Here is a 22,305-nt window from a genome sequence, read left to right as displayed (position 1 = left end):
TTCTGATGACTCTTTCCTCTTTGAGTTTTTAAAGAGTGAAAGAAAAAATCACCTGTGATTTTTCTGTAACAATTAAAAAACTTTAAAAACCAAGGGCATGTTCTTAGCAAAAATTTAATGCATTTCCAAAGTGGATAAGAAATGGAAGAGAATATACCTATTCATCTCTTAGTCTGTATGTTTCAGCTAATCACACTATCGGAAGCAGGGCTTCTCAGACTCAAAGTGCTGTAGAAAGTGCAAAGGTTTCTTCCCACGCAGAGAGGCCAGCTCTGTGGAGTGGAGTGCAAGGGAGATGGGACACCCAGGGAGAGACCAGACTGTACTCCCAAAGGGAATAGGAGAAAGGAGTGGGGGGCATCACCTTCCAGCATGTCCCTGCCTGTGTCCTGCCTACACAGTCACCATGATCTGATCCAGAGGTTTCCGTGAGACGTCAGGCACCGTGGCCTCTTTGCTGGGGTAGCCCACAGGGAGCAGTATCAGCAGCTTTTCATTTGCAGGGCGTTTCAGGAGCACCCTCAGACGGGGGCCACAGTTGAGAGGAGTGGTCGTGACAGTCACCAGTCCCGCGTTCTATGACAGGAGAGAAAAGAAAACGTTTTAAAGTCAGCAGGCAAAATCCCAGCTCTGCTTCTAGCCTGGGCATGTTCCAGTCCCTATAAGATTTGCTTGTCCCGTCATTTCCCTGAAGCTGGGCGGCAAAGAGACGACCAGCTTGGGCCATGGTGTCTTGAATCTTACCTGCCCTCCTCGACCTCCCCAGACCCCACCTTTTCTTAACCAAACAGTGGGAAGCTTCTCAGAGAAGAAAATACCAGTCATTTTTCACTGATGCTTAAGAAATGGGAATGGTTATTTCATGGAAAGAAATTTGGGGAATCCAACTACACCAAAGGAAAGGAAAAACAAAAGGCAGTTCCTGTGGTTATATAACCAACCGTGGAAGCAGAACATCCTCCCCAGCTGAAGATACCTATGTCCAGTGATGGAGGACCTAGTGGCCAAGGGGTATGTAAGAGGTAGAGGAAATACTCCACCAACCTCTTCCCAGCCCGCTCGAATAATAAACATCCAATAAAAATCACGTGGAGCTTCAAGACACTTTCCCAGTTGGCCCTCTCTATCCTCCCCTGTTTTTCCCATCAGATGCTCATCGCTAAGCCTGGACCAGAAGGAGGTTCTGGAACTGCCTTTGGGAGTCGAGCATGCCTCCAGTCTGTGTGCAATCTGCCCAGACAAGGGCTTCCAGAAGATTCCTTCCTCCGTCACAAATCAAGACCTACACTCAGACTTATGCCTTACAGAAAGCTAGAGGGCAGCAAACTCCACAGTAAAGTGGGAGAAGTTGCTGATTGGAATGCACAGAAGCCACAGGTGAAGGGAACCCTATCTAGGACGGGGATGGTGCCCTGCGGTCTGACGTAGCACAGCAATTCCTTGACGTAGCACAGCAATTCCTTTATCTGTTACAGAGTCGGGAGGTAAATAGGATGCCAGCTCCTCTACAACAGTTTTTCAAGTCATCTAAAAACATATTCCTCTTTTATGTCACAACGACTATTTTGCAAGTTTTCAGCAAACACATTTTTCTTTGAGATAACAAGGAAGCACATAGTTTTTTGGACTCTACTGTCCCTTGAAAGTAGGCTCATTCACTCTTATAATCCTGTTTGTTTTATTTATTTCACATGTTTACTGTCACTCTCCACCCTCTCCCAGGACCGCAGTCCCCACCAGAACATACAGTTCACGAGGTGACTATTCCTGGTGACTCCTGGGATCTGCCACATAGAAGGAGCTCAGAAAATATCTGTTGAGCGAATGACTTGAATCATGTGAAAGGCAGACCTCAGTCCTGCTCTGTTTCATGCTTAGCATGGCTGTAGCTATTATGTAGATGGAATTTTTTTAAGCACATGGACATCTTTCTAATGCAATACGATGTAAACTCAACTTCTGAGGACAGGAGCTCTATGGTAGAGTTCCCCTTATAGCTATTGAATCATCCCACTGGCTCAGACAACAGGAAACACAGCTGAGAAGCCAGGCCCTGGAACTTTCAGGCTCTGAAGCTCTTCGTGTGTATTTACTAAAGCCCTTAAAGCTTCATGTCGTTACAGATGAAGGCAAACACAGCGACCATTTTTTGACATTTAAATAATGTTATAAGTAAATTTCCAGGAAGGATGCCAGCTTGTTTGAAACATCATCCTCACCAATCCAGGTTTCCAGAGGCAGATTTTACATCAGAGTTCCCTTACTGAGGAATTCCTGTCCCTGAACTAGAAACTCAGCTGAAATTTGCAAATAAAACCACAGTTGGCCCCCAAGCATTAAGTCTCTCTCTTGGGCCCAGTGGGAGGGTGACATACCTGCAGGGCAGCTAGGAGGATGCCACAAGCAATGGAAACACTGATCTCATTGTAGTAGTGGATCTTTTTCTTGCCATTTGCAGCAAAACCGTGTACTTGTTTGAAAATGAGAATCAAAACAGGTGCTGTGTCCAAGTACTCCTTAATCCAGTTGGTCCTAAAGGGGAAAAAAAAGATATTCAGAAGAATATTTTCTCTTAATGGTTTTTTTGTTCCCTGTTTACCACCTTATATACATTAAAAACAGAAATATTTACTTGTCTTTTATGTTGAAATTGAAAAAGAGTAGGATTTTTGTTCACGTCATGTTTACCTTTTTCTATCCAAAGTCAGTAAACAGGTATTAATAAGGGCCTAATATAGCAAGACACGTGAAATGCTGAAAGATACAAAGATAGATCCTATAACCCAGAGGGCAGTAAGCCAAATTTAGCAAACTAAAACCTGGTAAGTGTTATTAAAGAAATATAAGACAAGGGCCTTAGGAGCCCAAAAATAAAATGTTAGTTTTGAATAAGATCGTCAGAATATTTCCAAAGTTTCTCTTGAGACGGGGCACTGAAGACCAGCTAGAGAAGGGGCATTGGGAAGGACAGCCCAGGGAAGAGATGAGCAAAGGGCAGAGTCAGAAGGAGAATGCTTGGCCGGACAGGGAATTTCAGAAGCCTGGTAGGCTGGAGGATGGTGTGTGTGGTGGTGCACAGGTTGGGAGGCTGGCAGTTTTCATACAGATTTTGCAGGGTCCTGGACTTTGTTCAGCGGGTGATGGAAAGTTATCACAAGCTTCTGAGCAGAAGCATCACACAATAGGATCTGTTTCAGAAAGAGATGGATTGGTGTGGGCAAAGGACCAACTCAAACGGGACCAGATAGGAGACAATGGCAATGGCCCAGGAGAACTTGGGGAGTTGTAGAGGCAGGAGCTGACAGGTCTGGCACAGGAGTGCACAAGGGAGAAGAAGAAGGTGATGGTGAGTTTGAACCGAAATTCCAGGTGGGCAGATGGTAACGTTCTTAGCCTAGTTATGGAGAAAAGGAAGGAAACTTTTGTGGGAGTGGGAGATAACTCACAGGAGGTATAAATGTTGAGTTTCCATTTTTATTTTCCAGATAAGAGCATATCTTTCTCTGTTTCATTACCCTGCCCACACATTTTGGCAAAAGCTTCACTCTAGCACAGATATTCAAAGGAAAGATACTCATGTAATGCTATATATTGGAATTTTTCCTTAGGGTAAATTATGTCATCAATAAGCAAGAGATAGTCACCACTCATTTCATTCTTAGCCTAGTTATGCTTCCTTGTTTTAAAACACATTAAACCCACATGTGTATTCTCTACAGTTCCTTGTACACTGCTAGTTTCTATACATTACATTCTCAAAGCTACTTTACCATACTTCAACCAGCTTATTCACATTTGACTAGTATCAATTCTTTTTCTCTTTACAAAGCGGGAGAATGTTAATAGTTTACAAAAAAAATCTGGAGTCAACTAGCTTTGCCACGTTGGACAACCACTCACCTTCTCACAGCTCAGTGTCCTCAAATGTAAAATGTACTACTGTACACTCACCTCAAATGGTTACTGTGACAGTAAAATCAGTCCAATAGATCAAGTGCTTAGAATAGTACCTAGTACATAGTACCATGTATGTGTTAGCTAATATTATTATTATTACTATGTATTATTTTACAGTGAATAATTCAAAACAATTGTTAAATATGAGGTGAAGAATAAGCAATTTACTAAGTCAGAGGCAGGTTAGTAATTTTTACTAATCTTTGTACTTATTTTGCCTAGGCATACATTGGTAGCTAGTATTTTGGGTTTGTTCAATTTTACAAGAATGTATCATGACATCATATTAGAGCTAATAAAAAGATAGCAACGTGCCGAGGCCTGTTAAGAAAGGACAATTAGCACCTTCCACCTGGGGTGAAGGGTCTCACGCCAGCAGCAGAAGAAGAAGGCTTGATGGGTAGGTTGGACCAGATTGTACATCAAGCCTTTAATGACAGCTATGAGTTTCAGAGTTGACTCAAACTGGCTATCAGGACATATGTTCATTTGTGATGCAATTTAACAAAGTTATTTAATTACCTACTATGCATCAGCACTGTGCTAGGTGCTACAATATAAGACTTTTTTAAACTGGAGGTCCCTGGACCCTAGAGACATATATATATGTATGTATGTATATCTGTCTGTCTGTGTGTGTGTGTGTGCACGCATATTGTCCGCAGAGAAAGTCTATACTGTTAATTGGATTCTCAAGAGTATCTTGGTGTACCACAAAGATTTCTAAAGTATGGCCTATAAAATGAGAAGAAAAGTAGGCCAATAATTAAATAACTATGTGGTAATGGCTATTGTAAATGCCAGAAGGTGTGTATTAGGTGCTTTGAGCATAGAGACAAGAGACCAACTGATGCTGCCTTCTTTGGGGAGTGACGGGGCTGGCAGCGTTTTGTAGGTGCTGCACACACAGAGCACAGCATCTCTCTAAGAAGAGAGATTCGACTTTACCCATCCGTTTTTTCTCATGAATATGCAATGAGATTTATATATTCATTATTAATATCCTGCACTTATTCCAGAACACAGCCATAAGTTACAACACCAATAGACATCAATTTCAACAGGGTTTAAATATCTCAGTAAAAAAATTGTCCTTTGGGGCAAATAAGTGAGACAGGAGTAGGACTAAGAGGCCATCCTTCTCACCACCCAGCCCTGGCTACCGGAGAAGAAGTCCCACTTTACCCCACAAGACGGAGATCCCACTGCCTTTTCTTAGGCTTGTGTCACAGTGGGTATTGGATGGCTGGTGCTGGAACTGGCCGCTAAAGGCCCAGAGCTGAGAGCCAGAGGCATGAGTACCTCTACATCCTACGTGCCAAGAACTCGAGCTGGCTTCCCCTCAGGGCCTTCTGAGAGGTCTGTTCCCCATCCCTCCACATGCTCAGCCTGAGAAGGGGTTAGAAGGGAAAGGAGATGCCTCTGTGGGGAGGGCAGTATTTGTAAAGAGGACCCTGTGACCAGTGTCTTAAAATGACAAGGCTGAGCCTGAAAAAATTGAAAGTGACTGTTTTAACTACAAAAATGACTGAGAAATTATGGAATCCATCCTAGATATTGTGTAGGGTGACTGGTCCTCGATGGGAAAAGTGGGATTAACAATCATAGTTAGTTGTAGTTTCCAGAAAAAAAATGAAACCTTGCACGTGTCTCTACCCGAATACGCTGAAGTTTCACGGTAAAGCCAGTTACACTGAATTCCAGTCTGCTTCTTCCCTGGAGATAAGGAAGCCTGCAAAGTTACTAATGCCTAATGAATATTCTACCTCTACTAAATTTGTATTTTTACTAAACCTGTACTAAAATGAAAGCCTGCTGAGTGAGGTCATGTACAAGACTATTGATAGGAAAATGTAATTTACTTCACTCAAGATCCTGAGAAGTATTTCACAATTTACTAATAATTATTTGGGTCATAGCCTATTTATTTACTAGATTCATATGGCCCTTACTATGTGCCATCACTGTTCTAAGTGCTTACAAATTCATCTAATTTTCATAATGAAGTAGATACTAGACTTATTCCCATTTTACGGATGAGGAAACTGAGGCACAGATTCGTTAATAAGTGGTAGACCTTATATTTGAACCCAAGCACTCTAGCTTCTAAGGCCCTACTCTTAGCCTCTATCTTATTTAATCCTGATACCAAGTTTTTAACATTATCGTTTTGGGTGAGAAAACAGAAGTGTGATGGTTGATTTTATGTGTCAACTTGACTGGGCCACAAGGCACCCAGATAGCTGGTTAAACATTATTCTGGGTGTGTCTGTGAGGATGTTTCTGGATGAGATTAACACGTGAATTGGAAGACTGAGTGAAGCAAATTGCCCTCCTTAACGTAGGTGGGCATCATCTAAACCGCTGAAGCCCTGAATAGAACAAAACAGGTGGAATAAGGGAGAATTTTCTCCGTCTGCCAGACTGTCTTTAAGCTGGGACATCAGTCTTCTCCTGCCTTTGGACTCAGACTTGGACTGCAACTTACACATTGGTTTTCCTGGTTCCTAGGCCTTTGGACTCAGACTGGAACTATTCCATTGACTCTGCTGGGTCTGACTCTGCTGGGTCTTGGGACTTCTCAACCTCCATAATCACTTAAGCCCATTACTTATAATAAATCTCTTTCTCTCTATGTTTCTCTCTATCTCTCTCTGTCTCTCTCTCTCTGTCTGTCTCTCTCTCCATTGATTCTGTTTCTCTGGAGAAACCAGACTAGTATACTTAGAGGGAGTAAGCAAATGCCTAAGGCCTTGCAACTGGAAACCCAGAGCTAAGATGTGAACCCAGATGGGATTCCAGTCGGCATCCCTCACCCCTGCGCAATATGTGTGCTCAAGGCAATTCAGCGGTGAGGCCTGATTTAATTTCCGTTATTTCTTCCATAGGTAAAATGAAACTTTTTAACACCTAAAACAAAACCAGAAAACTGAAGTCATAGTTATTTCATTTTAGGAAGCCAAACCAAACATGCCTAATTCTACCCACTTTCGTACCTCAGTTTCTTCAGGTCTGAAACCCACCGAGGTCCCATCCTCTTCAAGTAGTTTATTTCCTCTTCCTCCTCAATGATCTCTCGAATCTTATGCTTCACGTCTGGGTCCTTCACAACCACAAAGGTCCAGGGCTCTGTGTGGGCCCCACTTGGGGCTGTTCCTATCACCCATTAAATTAAAATCAGAAATTAAAACTGCAAGAAAAATCTGAGTCTGTTCATTAAGAATAAATGTAACTCAAATTTGCTCAAAATGAAGTTAGATCACCTGACACACAAAATGCCTGGCGGTCACTTCTGGGATGTTGCTGCCAGGCCCGTTTTGTTCAGCATCTCTGTCAGGGTCTCCAAACCAACTAACTGAGATCAAAGCCAGTAGTTCCTAGGTTTTCGGAATTTATCACTGCTTCTCTAACCATGTGAGAGAAAACATCCCTAGGAACTACTCTGTGACCACTAAGGGAACACAGATGGGAAGCTCTGATAGCCAAAATCCTCCAAAATTCTGTTTGTTTTGATATTCTTGAAAAATGATCAAGTCATGAAGTTTAATGGAAATGGCAAAATTTAAATGGCAAATGGTTTCAAAGCATCTCCAAAAGGCAGTTGAACTATAAATTGTTTAGTGCCTATAGCAAAGTTCTGAGTGTGGCACTGTGGGGTTTGTGGCCCTGTTGTGAACACATGAGAACTCTTGGCCCTGGGCACTCAGACACACAGCAGAGTGTCTTCCAGCTCTCACAGGTTTTGGGAAACCTCAGCCCACCCTTGGATCAGTCCCAGTATCTCGGACAAAGCTTCATAGTGCATCACGGGACCCAAGGAGCTTAAGTTCCCTTTAAGATTCCAGCCAGCAGCACTTCCCTGGTGGTCTCGTGGGTAAGACCCTGTGCTCCCAATGCACGGGGCCTGGGTTCAATCCCTAGTAGGGAAACTAGATCCGACATGCATGCTGCAACTAAGAGTTCGCATGCCACAACTAAAGATCCCACATGCCACAACTAAGACCTGGCACAGCCTAAATAAATAAATAAATAAATATTAAAAAAAAAAAAAAAGATTCCAGCCATGAACTGGCCCAGCTTCTGATCTAGGTGTCACCCTTCTGTCTTAAAAATGGCTGTTTCTAGAAGTAGACCATGGTGACCCACTGGTGGTATATTTCAGAAGCAAGTATTCCTTTCTTCCTAGTGAGTAGTTCAATGGCATAAACTCTACAGGAGGGGTCTCAGGCCTGCCAGCCTTGATGAGTTTGCCATCCACCAGTCCAGTGGTAGAGAGGGCATGAGTGAACTGTGAAAGGCAAGTCAAATCTAAACATAAAGCCCTAATTTCTTATTTTTTTTTTTTTGTGGTATGTGGGCCTCTCACTGTTGTGGCCTCTCCCGTTGCGGAGCACAGGCTCCGGACGCACAGGCCCAGCGGCCATGACTCACGGGCCCAGCCGCTCCGCGGCATGTGGGATCTTCCCAGACCGGGGCACGAACCCGTTTCCCCTGCATCGGCAGGCGGACTCTCAACCACTGCGCCACCAGGGAAGCCCAAAGCCCTAATTTCTGAACAGAAGGATTCCAGTTCACTTTGTACACGTCGTCTGTTCACTAAATACTGGTGTCACCAAACACAAGAAATAAATTGCCCCTTAATGTTTTCAATTATGCCAGACCTCTCTGAATGTCATATGCACACACCCACATATTTAGATACAGATCTATACACAGAAGAAATTTAGTAACTTCTATTAGTTAGATAAAGGACTCACCAATCTAGTGTATTTGTGTTCTTAACTGAAATGAACTGTTTTATTCTTACTTCCTTTTAATTTGGGCAATGGGTTTATAAGAGTCATGCAATAATTTCTGCAAATGAACTTGAATGTGATTTATATAGGAATAAGAATCCAATCAGAGGAGACTCCCAAATAGGGGGCTTTCTCATATCTCCTCTCCCTTTTTCTATAATTCTCATCTATTCCTCTGGGAATATATATTAATTTACATTGAAAATGCATTTGGGGGACTTCCCTGGTGGTCCAGTGGTTAAGAATCTGCCTTCCAATGCAGGGGACGTGGGTTTGATCCCTGGTCAGGGAACTAAGATCCCATATGCTGTGGGGCAACTAAGCCCGCGTGCTGCAACAACTAAGCCCCGGTGCCACAACTGAGCCCGCTTGCGGCAACAAAATATCTTGCACGCAGCAATGAAGATCCCGCGAGCCGCAACTAAGACCCGAAGCAGACAAATAAATAAATAAATAAAAAGCAAAAGGGGGAAAAATGTTTGCCTTGCTTTGATTACTTTGCAAATTCACATGAATAAACTTTGCTAGTTCATTAGAATACAGTACTAGAGCATAATGGTGTGTAATATAAGAAATTCAGTTCCCAAAAGAGAAATGTATAAATGTGAGTAAGTGAGTGTGTGTGTGTGTGTGTGTGTGTGTGTTTTAAGGGGAGGTGAAAGTAAGGATGTTTCTTTTCTGATGTATAATAATGTGTTCAGAAATTTTCATTCTTCAAAAATTTTATAATGTTGAATAATTTCGGAAGTTTTGAACTGTTGTCACATCTGCTCCCGAGAAGTTTGTAATAGTTAAAAGTTTGTAGAGGGCTTCCCTGGTGGTGCAGTGGTTGAGAGTCCGCCTGCCGATGCAGGGGACACGGGTTCGTGCCCCGGTCCGGGAAGATCCCACATGCCGCGCAGCGGCTGGGCCCGTGAGCCATGGCCGCTGAGCCTGCGCATCCGGAGCCTGTGCTCCGCAACGGGAGAGGCCACAACAGTGAGAGGCCCGCATACCGCAAAAAAAAATAAATAAAAAAATAAATGTTTGTAGAAAGTGGAAATCATCTTGTGCCTGGCAGTCAGTCAACACCTGGGTAAGACTTTACAGTTAAACATATCATTCCAGGCTTTATTACTGTGTTTGAACTTCAACATTGCTCCACTATTGTCACTTGTAGCGGATGTTCTCAAAGACCCACTGTGCACTTACAGACCTGCTGCTTTGATGACATTATCAATCACTTCCACTGGGACTTGCTCATTACTTATGAATCTAACAGACCGTCTCTTATTGAGAAGTTCATAAAATTCCTGGGATCTCTTAAGCATTTCCTTCTCAGGATACCGGGTGTGGGAGAATGGGATGTGTTCCACCTCTTCCTCTGACACTTGCCATTCGTCAGCGTCTGCCAGTAAGAACAAGGAAGACGGCAAATTAGAGGATCTCTCTTGGTCCTGAAGAGGAGTGCAATATGCCCCTCCCCCAAAATATGTCTCTTTAGCATAAGAATTATTTTGAGTTGACTATTTTTAGGAAACGCAGACACAGGAGAAGTTCTGAAAACCGGAGTAGAAGTCACCCTTTTGTAAGAGACATTTACATTTATAAAGGAAATCTCTATTTGGAAGTGTTTCCCCCTCTGTACCAGGAAGAGAGGATGATTCTAAATCACAAGAAACTCTTGTCAACAGAGAAGATGTGGACTTAAATCTCTGTAACAATCTTACCCTTGTTTGCTCTGCTTTTCCTGACAACCTTCCCTAACTGGCTCTCCCCAGCCCCCAACGCTTTTCTTCTGTCTTTATCTGAAGATGGATTAAGGTGGTGACTAAGGCTGTTTGGGGGAGTTACTCAGTTTTCCTGGGTCTCTCCCATGTACACAAGAGATATACATGTTATCAAACTTCTGTTTGTTTTTCTCTTGTTAATCTGTTTTTATGATGGGGGAGTGGTGTTCTCAGCCAGAGAAAATTATTTTTACTCCCTTATAGTCATAAGGTGGTCACTGGGGAGAAGGAAATAAAGTTCTCAAAATATCTGTAAGGTTATGAGCTCAAAAACATCAAGAAAAAATGAGAAAAATAGGTCTACAGAATCCTTAAACTCTGATCTTGACTGTCCTTCAAAGCCCAGACTGGTTATAAATCAAGAAAAAGAAAACTTTTACGTACATAAAGATGAAAAATGTAAATTTCTGTTAATGGTGAACTAACTTATTTGAAACAATCTCTGTTGGCTGAAAACCACTAAGATCTCCTTCTTTTTTTTTTTTTTTTGGCCAGATCTTAGTTCCCCGAACTCGTGCCCCCTGCAGTGGAAACAAGGAGTCTTAACCACTGGACCACCAGGGAAGTCCCCTGAAAACCACTAAGATCTTGAAATAAATAATTTTTTATAAAGCCGTTTTAAAATCATTGAGTTACTGACAGCATAGTAAGAAATTCCCAGGCCAAAAGTGAAGGGAAAATATGATCCTGCGGAGGTAAATAAGCACAGAAGCTGCATTTGCCCTGATAACATCTGCCAATCCCAATATATTTGAATTTTTATTTTTATATTTTCAGGGATCAAGAGGGACAGAAATCAAAGCCCAGGCCCACATACAATGGGAAGTCTAACAAGCTGGGACCCCAAGACTACATCCTTAGAAAAACTAAGAATCATAAATAAATCAGGGACTTTCCTGGTGGTCCAGTGGTTAAGACTGCAATTACATTGCAGGGGACATGGGTTCCATCCCTGGTCAGGGAACTAAGATCACTCATGCTGCATGGCACAGCCATAAATAAATAAATCAGCCCCCAAGAGTTTATAACATTTTGATGGGTCCTGCCTCAAACTTGAACTTGGAATAGTGTGGTCCTGCCTGAAAATACCCCCATTACCCAGCAGAAGCAAATGCCAACATATAAATAATTTTAAGAACAATTATCAGCAACACACAAAAGACAACCAGACATACAAAAAAAATATCTTGAGCAAGAAACAGCAGAATAGGTTTTTAAAAATAGAGTCAGACACCAAATTCTCCAAATATTGGAATTATCAGACTCAAAAGATAAAACAACTATTATTAGTAGGTTTAGAGGGGAAAAAAAGACAAACGTATATAAATCTGTAGGGTACAGGAAAAGATGAAAAGTGACATAGAAAATATTTTAAAATAGAACTTTTAGAACTGAAAAATAAAATAATAGAATTAAGAACTTGGTGGGTGGGTTTAATAGCAGGTTAGACATACCTAAAGAAAGAATTAATGAACTGAAGACAACTCAGAAGAAAATATCTAGAATAGAGCAAGGAAAGACCAAAAGATAGAAAACATAAAAGAACGATCAAGAAAAAATAAAGCAGAGTGAGAATGTTCTAATATACGTGATGATAGTGACAGCAGGAGATGGGAAAGAGGATGTGGCAGAGACCATATTTGAAAGAGAATATCTGATATGAAAACCTGATGAAAAATGCCAGATCTACAGATTCAAGAGGCCCAGTAAATCCCAAGCAGTATAACAGAAAAGAAGCCCACACCTTTTATAATCAAATATAAACTCTTAAAATCAGCCAGAGGAAAAAAAAGATTCCCTTAGGAAGAGGCCTGGATGGCTTCATGAGGGAGTTCTACCAAACACCCACAGAACAATTATTGCTAAATTTTCTCCAACCCTTCCCAAGAATAGAAATAGAGGAAACATCCACCACCAGCTCATTCTATAAGACTAGCACACACTTGCTACCTAGCCTGACTAGGACATTAAAAGAAAGAAAAGCTACAGGCTCAACTTTCTCATAAATATAGATGCAGAAAATCCTAACCAAAATATTAGTAAACAGAATTCAACAATATATAAAAAAAAACAATACACTTCGGCCAAGTTGGGATTACCCCAGGAATGCAAGGTTAACTTAACATTAGAAAAGCAATGTTGTTTGTTACATTCACAAGCTAATAATCACTGTAATGAAGAAAAGGTGTCTGATAAAATTTGGCATTCATCTCTTAGTAAATTGGGGTAGAAAGGAACTTTCTTAACCTGATAAAGTCTAACTATGGGGAAAAACACCAAAACAACCCAGAACCAACTACATAGTTAGTGGTGAAACATTGAAACTCTTCCATCAGATATTGAAAATTAATGAATATTGCCTGTTCTCACCACAGTTCTAATTATGAAAGACTAATTTTTGAAGCTTTTAGAAAAGAATATAGGAGACTATATTCATGACCCTGTAGAGAAGAAGGATTTCTTAAACAAGATACAAAAATATTAACCATAAGAAAAAAATCTGTTCAATTTATCTACAGCAAATTTATCTTTACACCTGCCTGCTTCTGCCACTTCTGGTTTCCCCCATTTCCTTCCTGTTCAGAGAGCTGTGGAAACCCATTATCTGTAGCTCAAGATCTTACAGAAGATGAAGATGCAATGGAGGATTCAATAGGTGAAGCTGAAGCTCTACCTCTGAATAGTGTATTTCTTCATTCCTTTCAAACCCATGAGTAGACAATACTTTTGATCTGAACTACAAAGATTTAAATGTGAACTACAAAGATTTCAACAGAAAGAAATTCTAAGATGCTGTATTCAAAAAGTTAAAAAGTGTTAGAAATAGGAATGCTTTGAATGGAGTATATTTATTTATTTATTTATTTATTTATTTATATATATACTCCTTGCTTATCTTGAATTAGTCTTGGATTTCTGGTTGTTGTTGGACTTCATCAACTCCTAGAATCTAAGAGGAAAAAGATACCAAAAAGAGGCTACTACAGAAAGTGGACCTTGGTACATCAAACCAGAATGAGTTGAAGTGAGTTGGACTTTTCAGGGAATTTTAATCACATAAATAGGGTTTCACCAAGAAGTCTGCCCAAGAAATAGACACTGAAAATATCAGTGGAATCTAATGAGTAGATGGTTCTTTTACACAAAGGCTGAAGACGTTCCTAAATCTGCTCTGATATTTTTCAGCCTGATGGGGACAGTTGCAGAGAAGCCATATCACCAGTAGGAGGCAACTCCTACTTAGATAAGAACAGATAATCAGAGTCCACGCTGATAAAATTGCTGAAAATGCCCAGCACTTACTTTCATTAAAGTAACAAATTTAGATTGTTTTAAACCATTAAGGTTTATTTGTGTGCATGTGTATGCCTTACCTGAATTATTATTGTACTACCTAAACTGTGTCTTTAGAAAACTGAATATAATGCTATCATATATCTTCATCATTCACAACCACCCAAAAGCCAATGAATATTTGCCTGATATAATGTATATCCCATGCCTTCAACTGTGTGATAGGAAATAATTAGTTGTTACTTCCTTCTTTGAGTAGATACAAATCCACTTTGATGCCATAGATTAACTGATGTTTTGGTTATGATTCTGATTCTTGTGACATTTACTAAAGGATTTTCACTTCCAGTAATGGTAATTTACATAATTTACACCAAACCTCCAAAGTAAAGAAAGCTAAAATCCTTAGTAAAATACATTTAGAACATTTTCTTCTAAGTACTGAAGAGCTAATCTGTGACTGTAGAACATCACAGTCAAAATCTGAGTGAAGGTTAGTACCCACAGAGGTAGATCAGCACTCAAATGTCCAGAGAATATTTTCCAATTACCTAGAAACCGCCATGAGGCTGAGCTGAGATAAAAGGATGGTGACCAAAGTCAAACCCCCAGGGCCATCCAGGGCCTGAAGATTTATGTTACAATAGTAAGAGTAAAATGTAAGTAATCCAGCCCTGGTGCCTTAGAGCCTAAGGTAATATCCTGTGAGTGATCCAGGGCACCGTAAGCATTGACCTCAGATTAAAGTTGCCCCAGAGTATTAGAATGTTGCTCTTCTGGTAGGTGAAAATGTGAATATTCCCTGGAATAAGTAACAGTATCCTAGACCTCAAAAAAAATTTATGTGTAATTTTCCAATAGAATGACCAGCAAAGAAGTAATTCCCATAAAATTCAAAATAATAGTTACTTCTATAGGGTATGGAAGAGGTTGTTACTGGGAAGGAACATATAGGGGTTTATGGCGTACTGGAAATTTATATTTCTTGATCTAAGTGATAACTATATAGATTTTTGCTTTAAAATTATTTGTTAAGCCATTCATCTATCTTTTATATACTTTTCTAGTAAGCATATTACATTTCACAATTAAGGGTTTTTTTGTGGGTTTTTTTTTTTTAATGAGAAGGTCATAGAAACGAATTACAAAAACACCCACAAGGGTAGATCAACTGACTACAACTGTTATATTGATATAAGAACATCTGAAAAAAAAAAAAGAAAAGACACTTGACACTTTCTTAATGAGATAAGAGGATGAGAGATGAACCATCTGGGGAAGGTGGGACAAAAGTAGAAATAGGAATGAATGGGCACAATTAACTTCTCCTGACCACGCAGCAATCCTTCATGGAACCAGAACTATAGCCTAGGTTTCTTAACTCCTTAATCAGTGGTTTTTCTCCCAATACAGTAATCTGTAATCCTCCCTTATCAGAGGTTTTTCTTTCTCAGGTTTCAGTGTCCCATGTCCAGCTGTGCTCTGAATATATGAAACGGGAAATTCAAGAAATAAACAATTCATAAGTTTTAAATTGTGCACCATTCTGAGTAAGATGAAATCTCATGCCTGTCCTTCTCCATCCCCCCACCCACGTGAATCATCCCTTTGTCCAATTAGTCACGCAGTAGCCTCTTGGTTGTCGTTGTCGTCTGTCAGGATTCTGCTTGTGTTCAAGTAACCCTGATTTTACTTAATAATGACCCCAAAGCACATGAGTAGTGATGCTGGCAATTTGGATATTCTCTTACTGTGTCTGATTTAAATTAAAGTTTATCATAGGTACATATGTACAGGAAAAAACTTAGGGTTTCAGGCGTCCACTTGGGGTCTTGGAACGTATTCCCTGAGGATAGGGAGGGCTGCAGTAAATGTCCAGAAGGCAAGAGGGAACGCTCGTGAAAAGGGGACTTCAAAGAGACTGAGAACCCAACTACAATACCAACAGGGACCACGGTTAGCTCACAGCTAGTACTGAGAAACTTCGTTTTTTATGCTTTACTAGCCGGGGCAGTGGGGACCCACACTGTATACATTTTTTTTTAACTTTTATTTTATTTTGGAGTATAGCCAATGAACAATGTTGTGCTAGTTCCAGGTGCACAGCAAAGTGACTCAGCCACACACACGTGTATCCACCCCCCCTTCAAAAGCTCTTCCCATCCAGGTGCTCCCCATGCCACACAGCAGGTCTCTGCTGGCTTGAGGAAGTGGGTGTGATGGGAGAGTGGCAACTAACAGCTATCAGCTTCCTAGCAATCCACTCTGAACCGAGCCCAGATGTCGTCGGTATCAACCCCGACCCTTATCAAATGTGTCAGCAAAGACTTCAACACCAGTGATACTCCCACACCATTTGTCATGAAGTCCGGCAACCTCCGCAGTCAGTAAGTGGAAAATGAGCCAACGCATGCAAGGTCTCTTTAACTTCGGGTCCCTTCAGCATCTGTGTAAACTAAAGGCAGCCGACCGTATGCTAACACACATATATATGGAATTTTAAAAAAATGTCATGAAGAACCTAGGGGTAAGGCAGGAATAAAGACACAGACCTACTAGAGAATGGACTTGAGGATATGGGGAGGGGGAAGGGTAGGCTGGGACAAAGTGAGAGAGTGGCATGGACATATATACACTATCAAACGTAAGGTAGATAGATAGTGGGAAGCAGCCGCATAGCACGGGGCGATGAGCTCGGTGCTTTGTGACCATCTAGAGGGGTGGGATAGGGAGGGCGGGAGGGAGGGAGATGCAAGAGGGAAGAGATATGGGAACAGATGAAGAGATATGGGAACTAATTCACTTTGTTATAAAGCAGAAACTAACACACCGTTGTAAAGCAATTATACTCCAATAAAGATGTAAAAATAAATAAATAAATAAAGGCAGCGGAGGGGCATGACTTGGCAGTTTCTGCAGCAGCTAAAGTCCAGGGTAGGCGCTCCTACTCTAGCGGAATGAAGGGACCGCTGCCTGAGCTTCATCAGCACAGCCTTATCTCTGAGCACAGCAGACAAATGGTCCCAACCACCGCTGGGCTGGATTGCCCAGAAGGGCTATCCAAGCAGAGCACAGGGGTGCTGCTCTTCCTGGAGCCTCTCCCAGGGCAAAAAGTCTACACTTGGCCTGGGGAAAGGGGACAGGCTGAGCCAGCTGGGAAAGAAGCTCCAAGGGATCTCAGGGCAGTGTACCGATAAAAAAGGCACAGCTCTCTCCTTCCTCTTGAACTCCTGACTGCCCCCAAGGCATAAGCCCTCACCGGAGGAAAGAGAGCAGCCTCTGTTCCGCAGCTGTCCCGCCTCCACCCCTGACCAGCCAAGCAACTCTGGGGGACTCATTCAAGCTGTGGAGCCCACGTATCCTAATAAATGCATGCTACTGTGGTCTGCTTTTAATGTAAGTCCTGTGCTGCCACACATGGGGTTTGCTATTGACACCAAGACCAACACGCCTTTTATCATTGCTTTAATGCCAAGGAATCCTAAATCACTCCATAATTAGGTTTAATGACCAAGTAATTCTAGGCCACGTCTATCCTTTAATGTTTAACTTAGAGGCATTTTTCTGGCTGCATCTCTACGGGAATTGCTTTTGTGTTTTTGCAGTTCTACTTCAAAATCTTTGCAAATGGGCCAAATGTTTTCCAGCTATGAAACTACAAGGCCAATTTGTGTCATGTCACCCTTGTTCCCTCCCTGCAATTTTTGGGGACGCTTGAGCACCAGTATTAATAAGGCTCAGGGTGACACGGCTCTCACAGTAGACAGATTCTGAAGGTGGCAATGAGAGCAGCTTCAAGGCTCAACACTGGCTCAGGGAACTCCTGCCTCCCACTGTCTCAGTCATCGCCCTGCTTCCTACGTGCACCTCTCAGCCATTCAACTCCTTGACTGCAATATAGACTCACCACCTCACTAGCAGCAGCAGGGGTGGTTGGGGGCTGGGGAGTCTGCGGATGTCCAGATGGAAAGGCCTTGAAGAGGGCAGCGCTATCCCAGGTGAAGTTGACAGAACTTGTTTTCTGAGCCCCTTTACCTCTCGTGGTGTCCCCGGTGTCCCCAGTGTTCAGTGCTGAGCTTCACTCTCCCCAGCAGAACCCACCCAGACTTGATCCTAAGAACAACATCTCCGTTCAAGTCCTTTCCTCTCCCTAATCTTCTCTCATCTGAATTTGAATTTACCTGTCCTTTGTCCTAGAACCATAATGTCTTACAGGAGCCCTGGTAGACCAGCCTTTTAAAATTAGCCATGCAGAAGTATGCACACGTAGGTGTGCCAAAGAATGATGAAATGCAAAGACGAAGCTGAATTTTTTGCCTCCTAAGGCAAAGGAAAACTGTGCTGGTCATGCGTGCTGCCCTTACATAGTGCTTTTGTCAGTGGTGTGCTGGTAAACCAGCTCTCTGAGAAGAGGGAAAAAAGAGCCCTGGTTTATAGCACTTGCCAATTTTCATAGAGTAAACACTCCCATGATGGCCTGACCTCAAGCTATTGGCAATTGAACAAATGGCCCACAAATTTCCTGAACATTTATCAGTTGGCTCTCGTTAGCCCCACAGGCTAGCTCTTGCACACCACTTGGTTGGGAAGCATGGAGTTCAGGCATTGGTGGACTTCCAGGCATGTAAGAGGGTTGATATCATCTGCAGGAACAGTGTTATTTGGCTGAGACTGTTGTTGACTGGTTGGCCCTCAGAGGGGCTGGTCCTGGAGTCAATCCATCTCTGATTGGTTGGCTTGTTAAGCTTTTATTGAGATGTGTTGTCATTGATCCAATGAACAGGTTCGAAACAGCTGCCTATGGGTATGTAAAAATCTGTCCTTTCCCAAGTCCGAGGGAACATTTTTCTTCTCAGGTGTTGCCCACACCAGATAAAAATTTTAACAAAGGCTTTTTTAGTGGTCACTGGGACAATCAAAATTTCAGTTAGAATAATAGCTTCTGGATGGCTAGTGAAGCTGAGTGAAGAAAATCCCCACTAACTAAAATGGACACATCTTAATAAGATGTGTTTCCTGTATCTTTTTCTCCTATTTCCAGTTCCATGAGCTTTCATGAATCTGGCCCTGACTAGAGAATTTTTGTTCAGTATTTCCCATTCATTTTAGGGAAACAATCTGAGGTTTCCACTTTAAATACCAGTCATTTCTCCTCCTCAGACCTCTGCTACAGATAAACAGGGAACTGAAATGCGTTAACAGGATGCCATGTGTGACTGGTCCCCAGAGGAAGTCTGTGTCTGACTTCTAATCCGCATGTCTTCTCTGTACCCCCGACCCTTCCCCGCCACCGTCCCCCCACACAGGCTGATTCCTTGATCTATGAATGTCGAATAGGAATTCTTTGTGAATCAGAGCTGGCGGAGGCTAGATTGGTACCCATATATTCCTTAACTCACACTAGAATGGCCCACAATACTTATTTTACTGTTTTGTCCCTGATTGTTAATTTTCAAAATGGTTTGAATCTGGTATCTATTTGCTGTTATCAAAACCATCTCATGTTTCCTTGGTAATGGAATCCCTTCTCTTCTCCAATTATACCTCCAATTATACATCCTCTCTTAGACTGTGTCCACCCACCCAATGGTTAAGAGCAGGGACTTGGGTGGCAGAGGAGACTGAGTTTAAACATTGGTCCTTACCTACCACCTGTGTGCCTGTGTGACCTCAGTAAGTACCACTTATGTAAACAACAGAAATCCCAACAAGAGACTGTGAACTCTGCACTCAGGGAAGATTTGCTCATGGCTGCCGAGCAGCCACTATGTGTTCAATTCATTTCTCTGTGTGAGGAAGAGGGAGCGGAGAGGAAGAGGATTAAAAGTGAATCATTAGGTGGAGAAGCAGAACGGGGCCATACAGCTCTGCTCTCTGTTCCCAGCCTTCAGGCCCAGCCCCAGGTCCCTGGTTCCCCACCAGCCTTATCAGCCCCTCTGTATCCCTCAAACGCTTGGGTCTTTAAATCCAGCGGCCTTTCCTCGATACACACTACCTCTGATCTCTCAGGGAATGTTTAACCCTGCTGGCCATCTCCTGCCCCCTCTCTTCTGGGTCATTCTTTTGGAAAAGCAGCCTAGCGAATTGCCTGTAGGCCTGGACTCTGGAGCCAGCCTGCTTGGGTCCTGACTCTACCACTGATTGCTTGGGCAGGTGACTTAGCCGATTTGAGCCTCAGTTTCCTTATCTGTAATACGGATATGATCATAGTGCCTGCCTCACTGTATTGTTATGAAGACTAAATGATTCACCATATGTAAAAGTGACATTGGATACCGCTACGTGAGGGCTTGTTATTACTACCCTGGCGCTCCTTTCCCACGCCTTCTTTACTGAGTCCATTCCTTCTGGCAGTTCGTCTTATCTGAAGGTGCCCCCCGCCAAGCTCTAACCTCAGCCTTCTCTCTAGCAATACCCCCCAGTGAATTCATTAGTTTTCCAAGTTCCAAGCATCACCCCTATGCTGGTGACTCTCCAGTCAGTGTCTATGGCCTGGATCCCTCACCTAGAAACCTCCCTGCCTTTCTGCTTCAATGGGTCACTATCCTTTCAAATCTAACACGTCCCGCACTGCATTTAAAGCTTCCCCTTTAAACCGGATCCCTTTCCCTCACCCATTTATGACAGTTGTTATTCTGATTCCTCCAGTCTCCAAATCGTGCCCTCTTCTTCCTCTGTTGATGTCTAATTTATTACTAGACCCTACTGTTCTTCCTTGACCGTCCCTCTAATTCACCCCTTCCTCTGCATCACACTGGCCCAGCCCATCATTACTGGAACAGATCCTTACTCAGCTTCACAGTGGGTCTCGTGCTCATTCGACGGAAGTGCTTCTCAACTGGCATACTTGGCATTCGGGGTTAGTGGGGGAGAGTAAGAGGCTGCCCTGCTAGGAGGCTGCCTGGATTTGGATCCTCCTGGGCAGTACATTCAGCACTGCTGGCTCCCAGGACTGAGTGCCAACTCTATACCCCACCCCCCAATTCCGAGGTTAGGACAACTTAGAACACACACACACACACACACACACACACACACACACACACTTCCAGATGGCCTCTGTTGGAGGGAGGGAGGGTGGAGGCATTACTACCCCAGCTGAGAGTCACTGAGCCTCTTCCAAGTTGAATCCATCCCACAAAACCACCTCAGATAAACCTCAAACGCAGATTACTCAAAGCTCCTCCAGAGCGTCTCCCTTCCTGCCTGCCTCCTTCATCACCTCTTCTTTCTCAGGTCAACCATGCCCCAGCCCGCCCTCAACACCCCACTTCATTTTCACCCCTCCCCTGGTCAGTACAGTCCTTCCATCTTCTTGACATCTTTCCCTGGGATTCCAGACTCAGGCTCCTTCTGTTCCTCTTGGCCTCCTAACGTTTGTATTCATATCCTAGTAACCCCCCAGACCTGGTTCAGCCTTTTTCTAGTTGCCCCACCAAACCCCCAAGCCTTCTCAAAACACCTTACAATCAGTTCCACCCAGTTGGTCTCTGCTTTACTCTCTATCGTTTGCCTGTTTATTGCCTTGTCTACTGAATTGGACACTCAGATTGGAGGACAGCAGCCACTCTTATCTGTGACCCACAGGGCTGGTGCAGTGAAGGGTAGCGAGCCCCTAGGGAGATGCCCCTTTTTTATTCCAAAGTTCTTGATCAAAACCTGACCACTTGGGCTTCCCTGGTGGCGCAGTGGTTGAGAGTCCGCCTGCCGATGCAGGGGACATGGGTTCGTGCCCTGGTCCGGGAGGATCCCACGTGCCGCGGAGCGGCTGGGCCCCTGAGCCATGGCCGCAGAGCCTGCGCGTCCGGAGCCTGTGCTCCGCAACGGGAGAGGCCACAACAGTGAGAGGCCCGCGTACCACAAAAAACAAACAAACAAACAAAAACCTGACCACTTAACCCACAGCCCCTCCCAGCCTGTGATGTGCCCCTTCAGAAAGATTTTAGCAGCCTCAGAGGACTGGAGCCAGGGGAAATGTCACCCCCTCAACAGCTTTTTACTGAGGACCCAGGAATAAAGGGAGCTTGGTGCCAGCAGGTGACAAGCTGACCACCAGAGAGAAATGATGTCTCTGTCACACACTGATTTGTTTGCATGACAGAGGTTGATGATGAAACTGACCTGCCTATGTTTCTTCCTCTCCACAAACCCCACCATCCACTTGCCCTCATCATAAAAATACAGAAGTTGGAAACCAAGCAACGTGGCCAGTGTCTTTACCTTCTTCCACCTGGTGGACGTCAGTGCTGTCTTTCAAGTCTTCGTCCACCCAGGGGCGAGCCTCGACCCTGGCTCTAGGCTCCCCCTGCCTTCTCTGGGTGCCTCCATCAGCATTTTTAAAGATCCACGCCATCAAAAGGCAGACAACTGCTACCAAGACTGAAGTCAGAAGAAACATGGTGCTGAGGCTGATTCTGAATGGGGCCGATGCTTCCGAGGCCGGTATTTAAACAAACAGGGACGGGAGTGGGGAATGCCGGGAGACGGTA

The 22,305-nt window shown here is 43.2% G+C and overlaps 1 protein-coding gene across 1 annotated transcript; it reads right to left on the bottom strand.

Annotated features, from left to right (window-relative positions):
* Positions 1-226: 226 nt before the first annotated feature.
* On the bottom strand, positions 227-22,214 carry IYD (iodotyrosine deiodinase; the record flags this gene model as incomplete). The annotated part of the gene is made up of 5 exons (XM_079716948.1): positions 227-576; positions 2,376-2,532; positions 6,954-7,113; positions 9,949-10,140; positions 22,037-22,214. 5 exons carry the CDS (start codon positions 22,212-22,214, stop codon positions 394-396), a joined length of 870 nt encoding a protein of 289 aa, XP_079573074.1. The 3' UTR covers positions 227-393.
* Between the last annotated feature and the right edge of the window lie 91 nt (positions 22,215-22,305).

Source organism: Hyperoodon ampullatus, assembly GCF_949752795.1.
Source record: "Hyperoodon ampullatus genome assembly, chromosome: 12".
Classification (NCBI taxonomy): Eukaryota; Metazoa; Chordata; class Mammalia; order Artiodactyla; family Ziphiidae; genus Hyperoodon; species Hyperoodon ampullatus.
The sequence above is the reverse complement of the archived record's forward strand: the minus strand, read 5'-3'. Positions and strand labels throughout refer to the sequence as shown.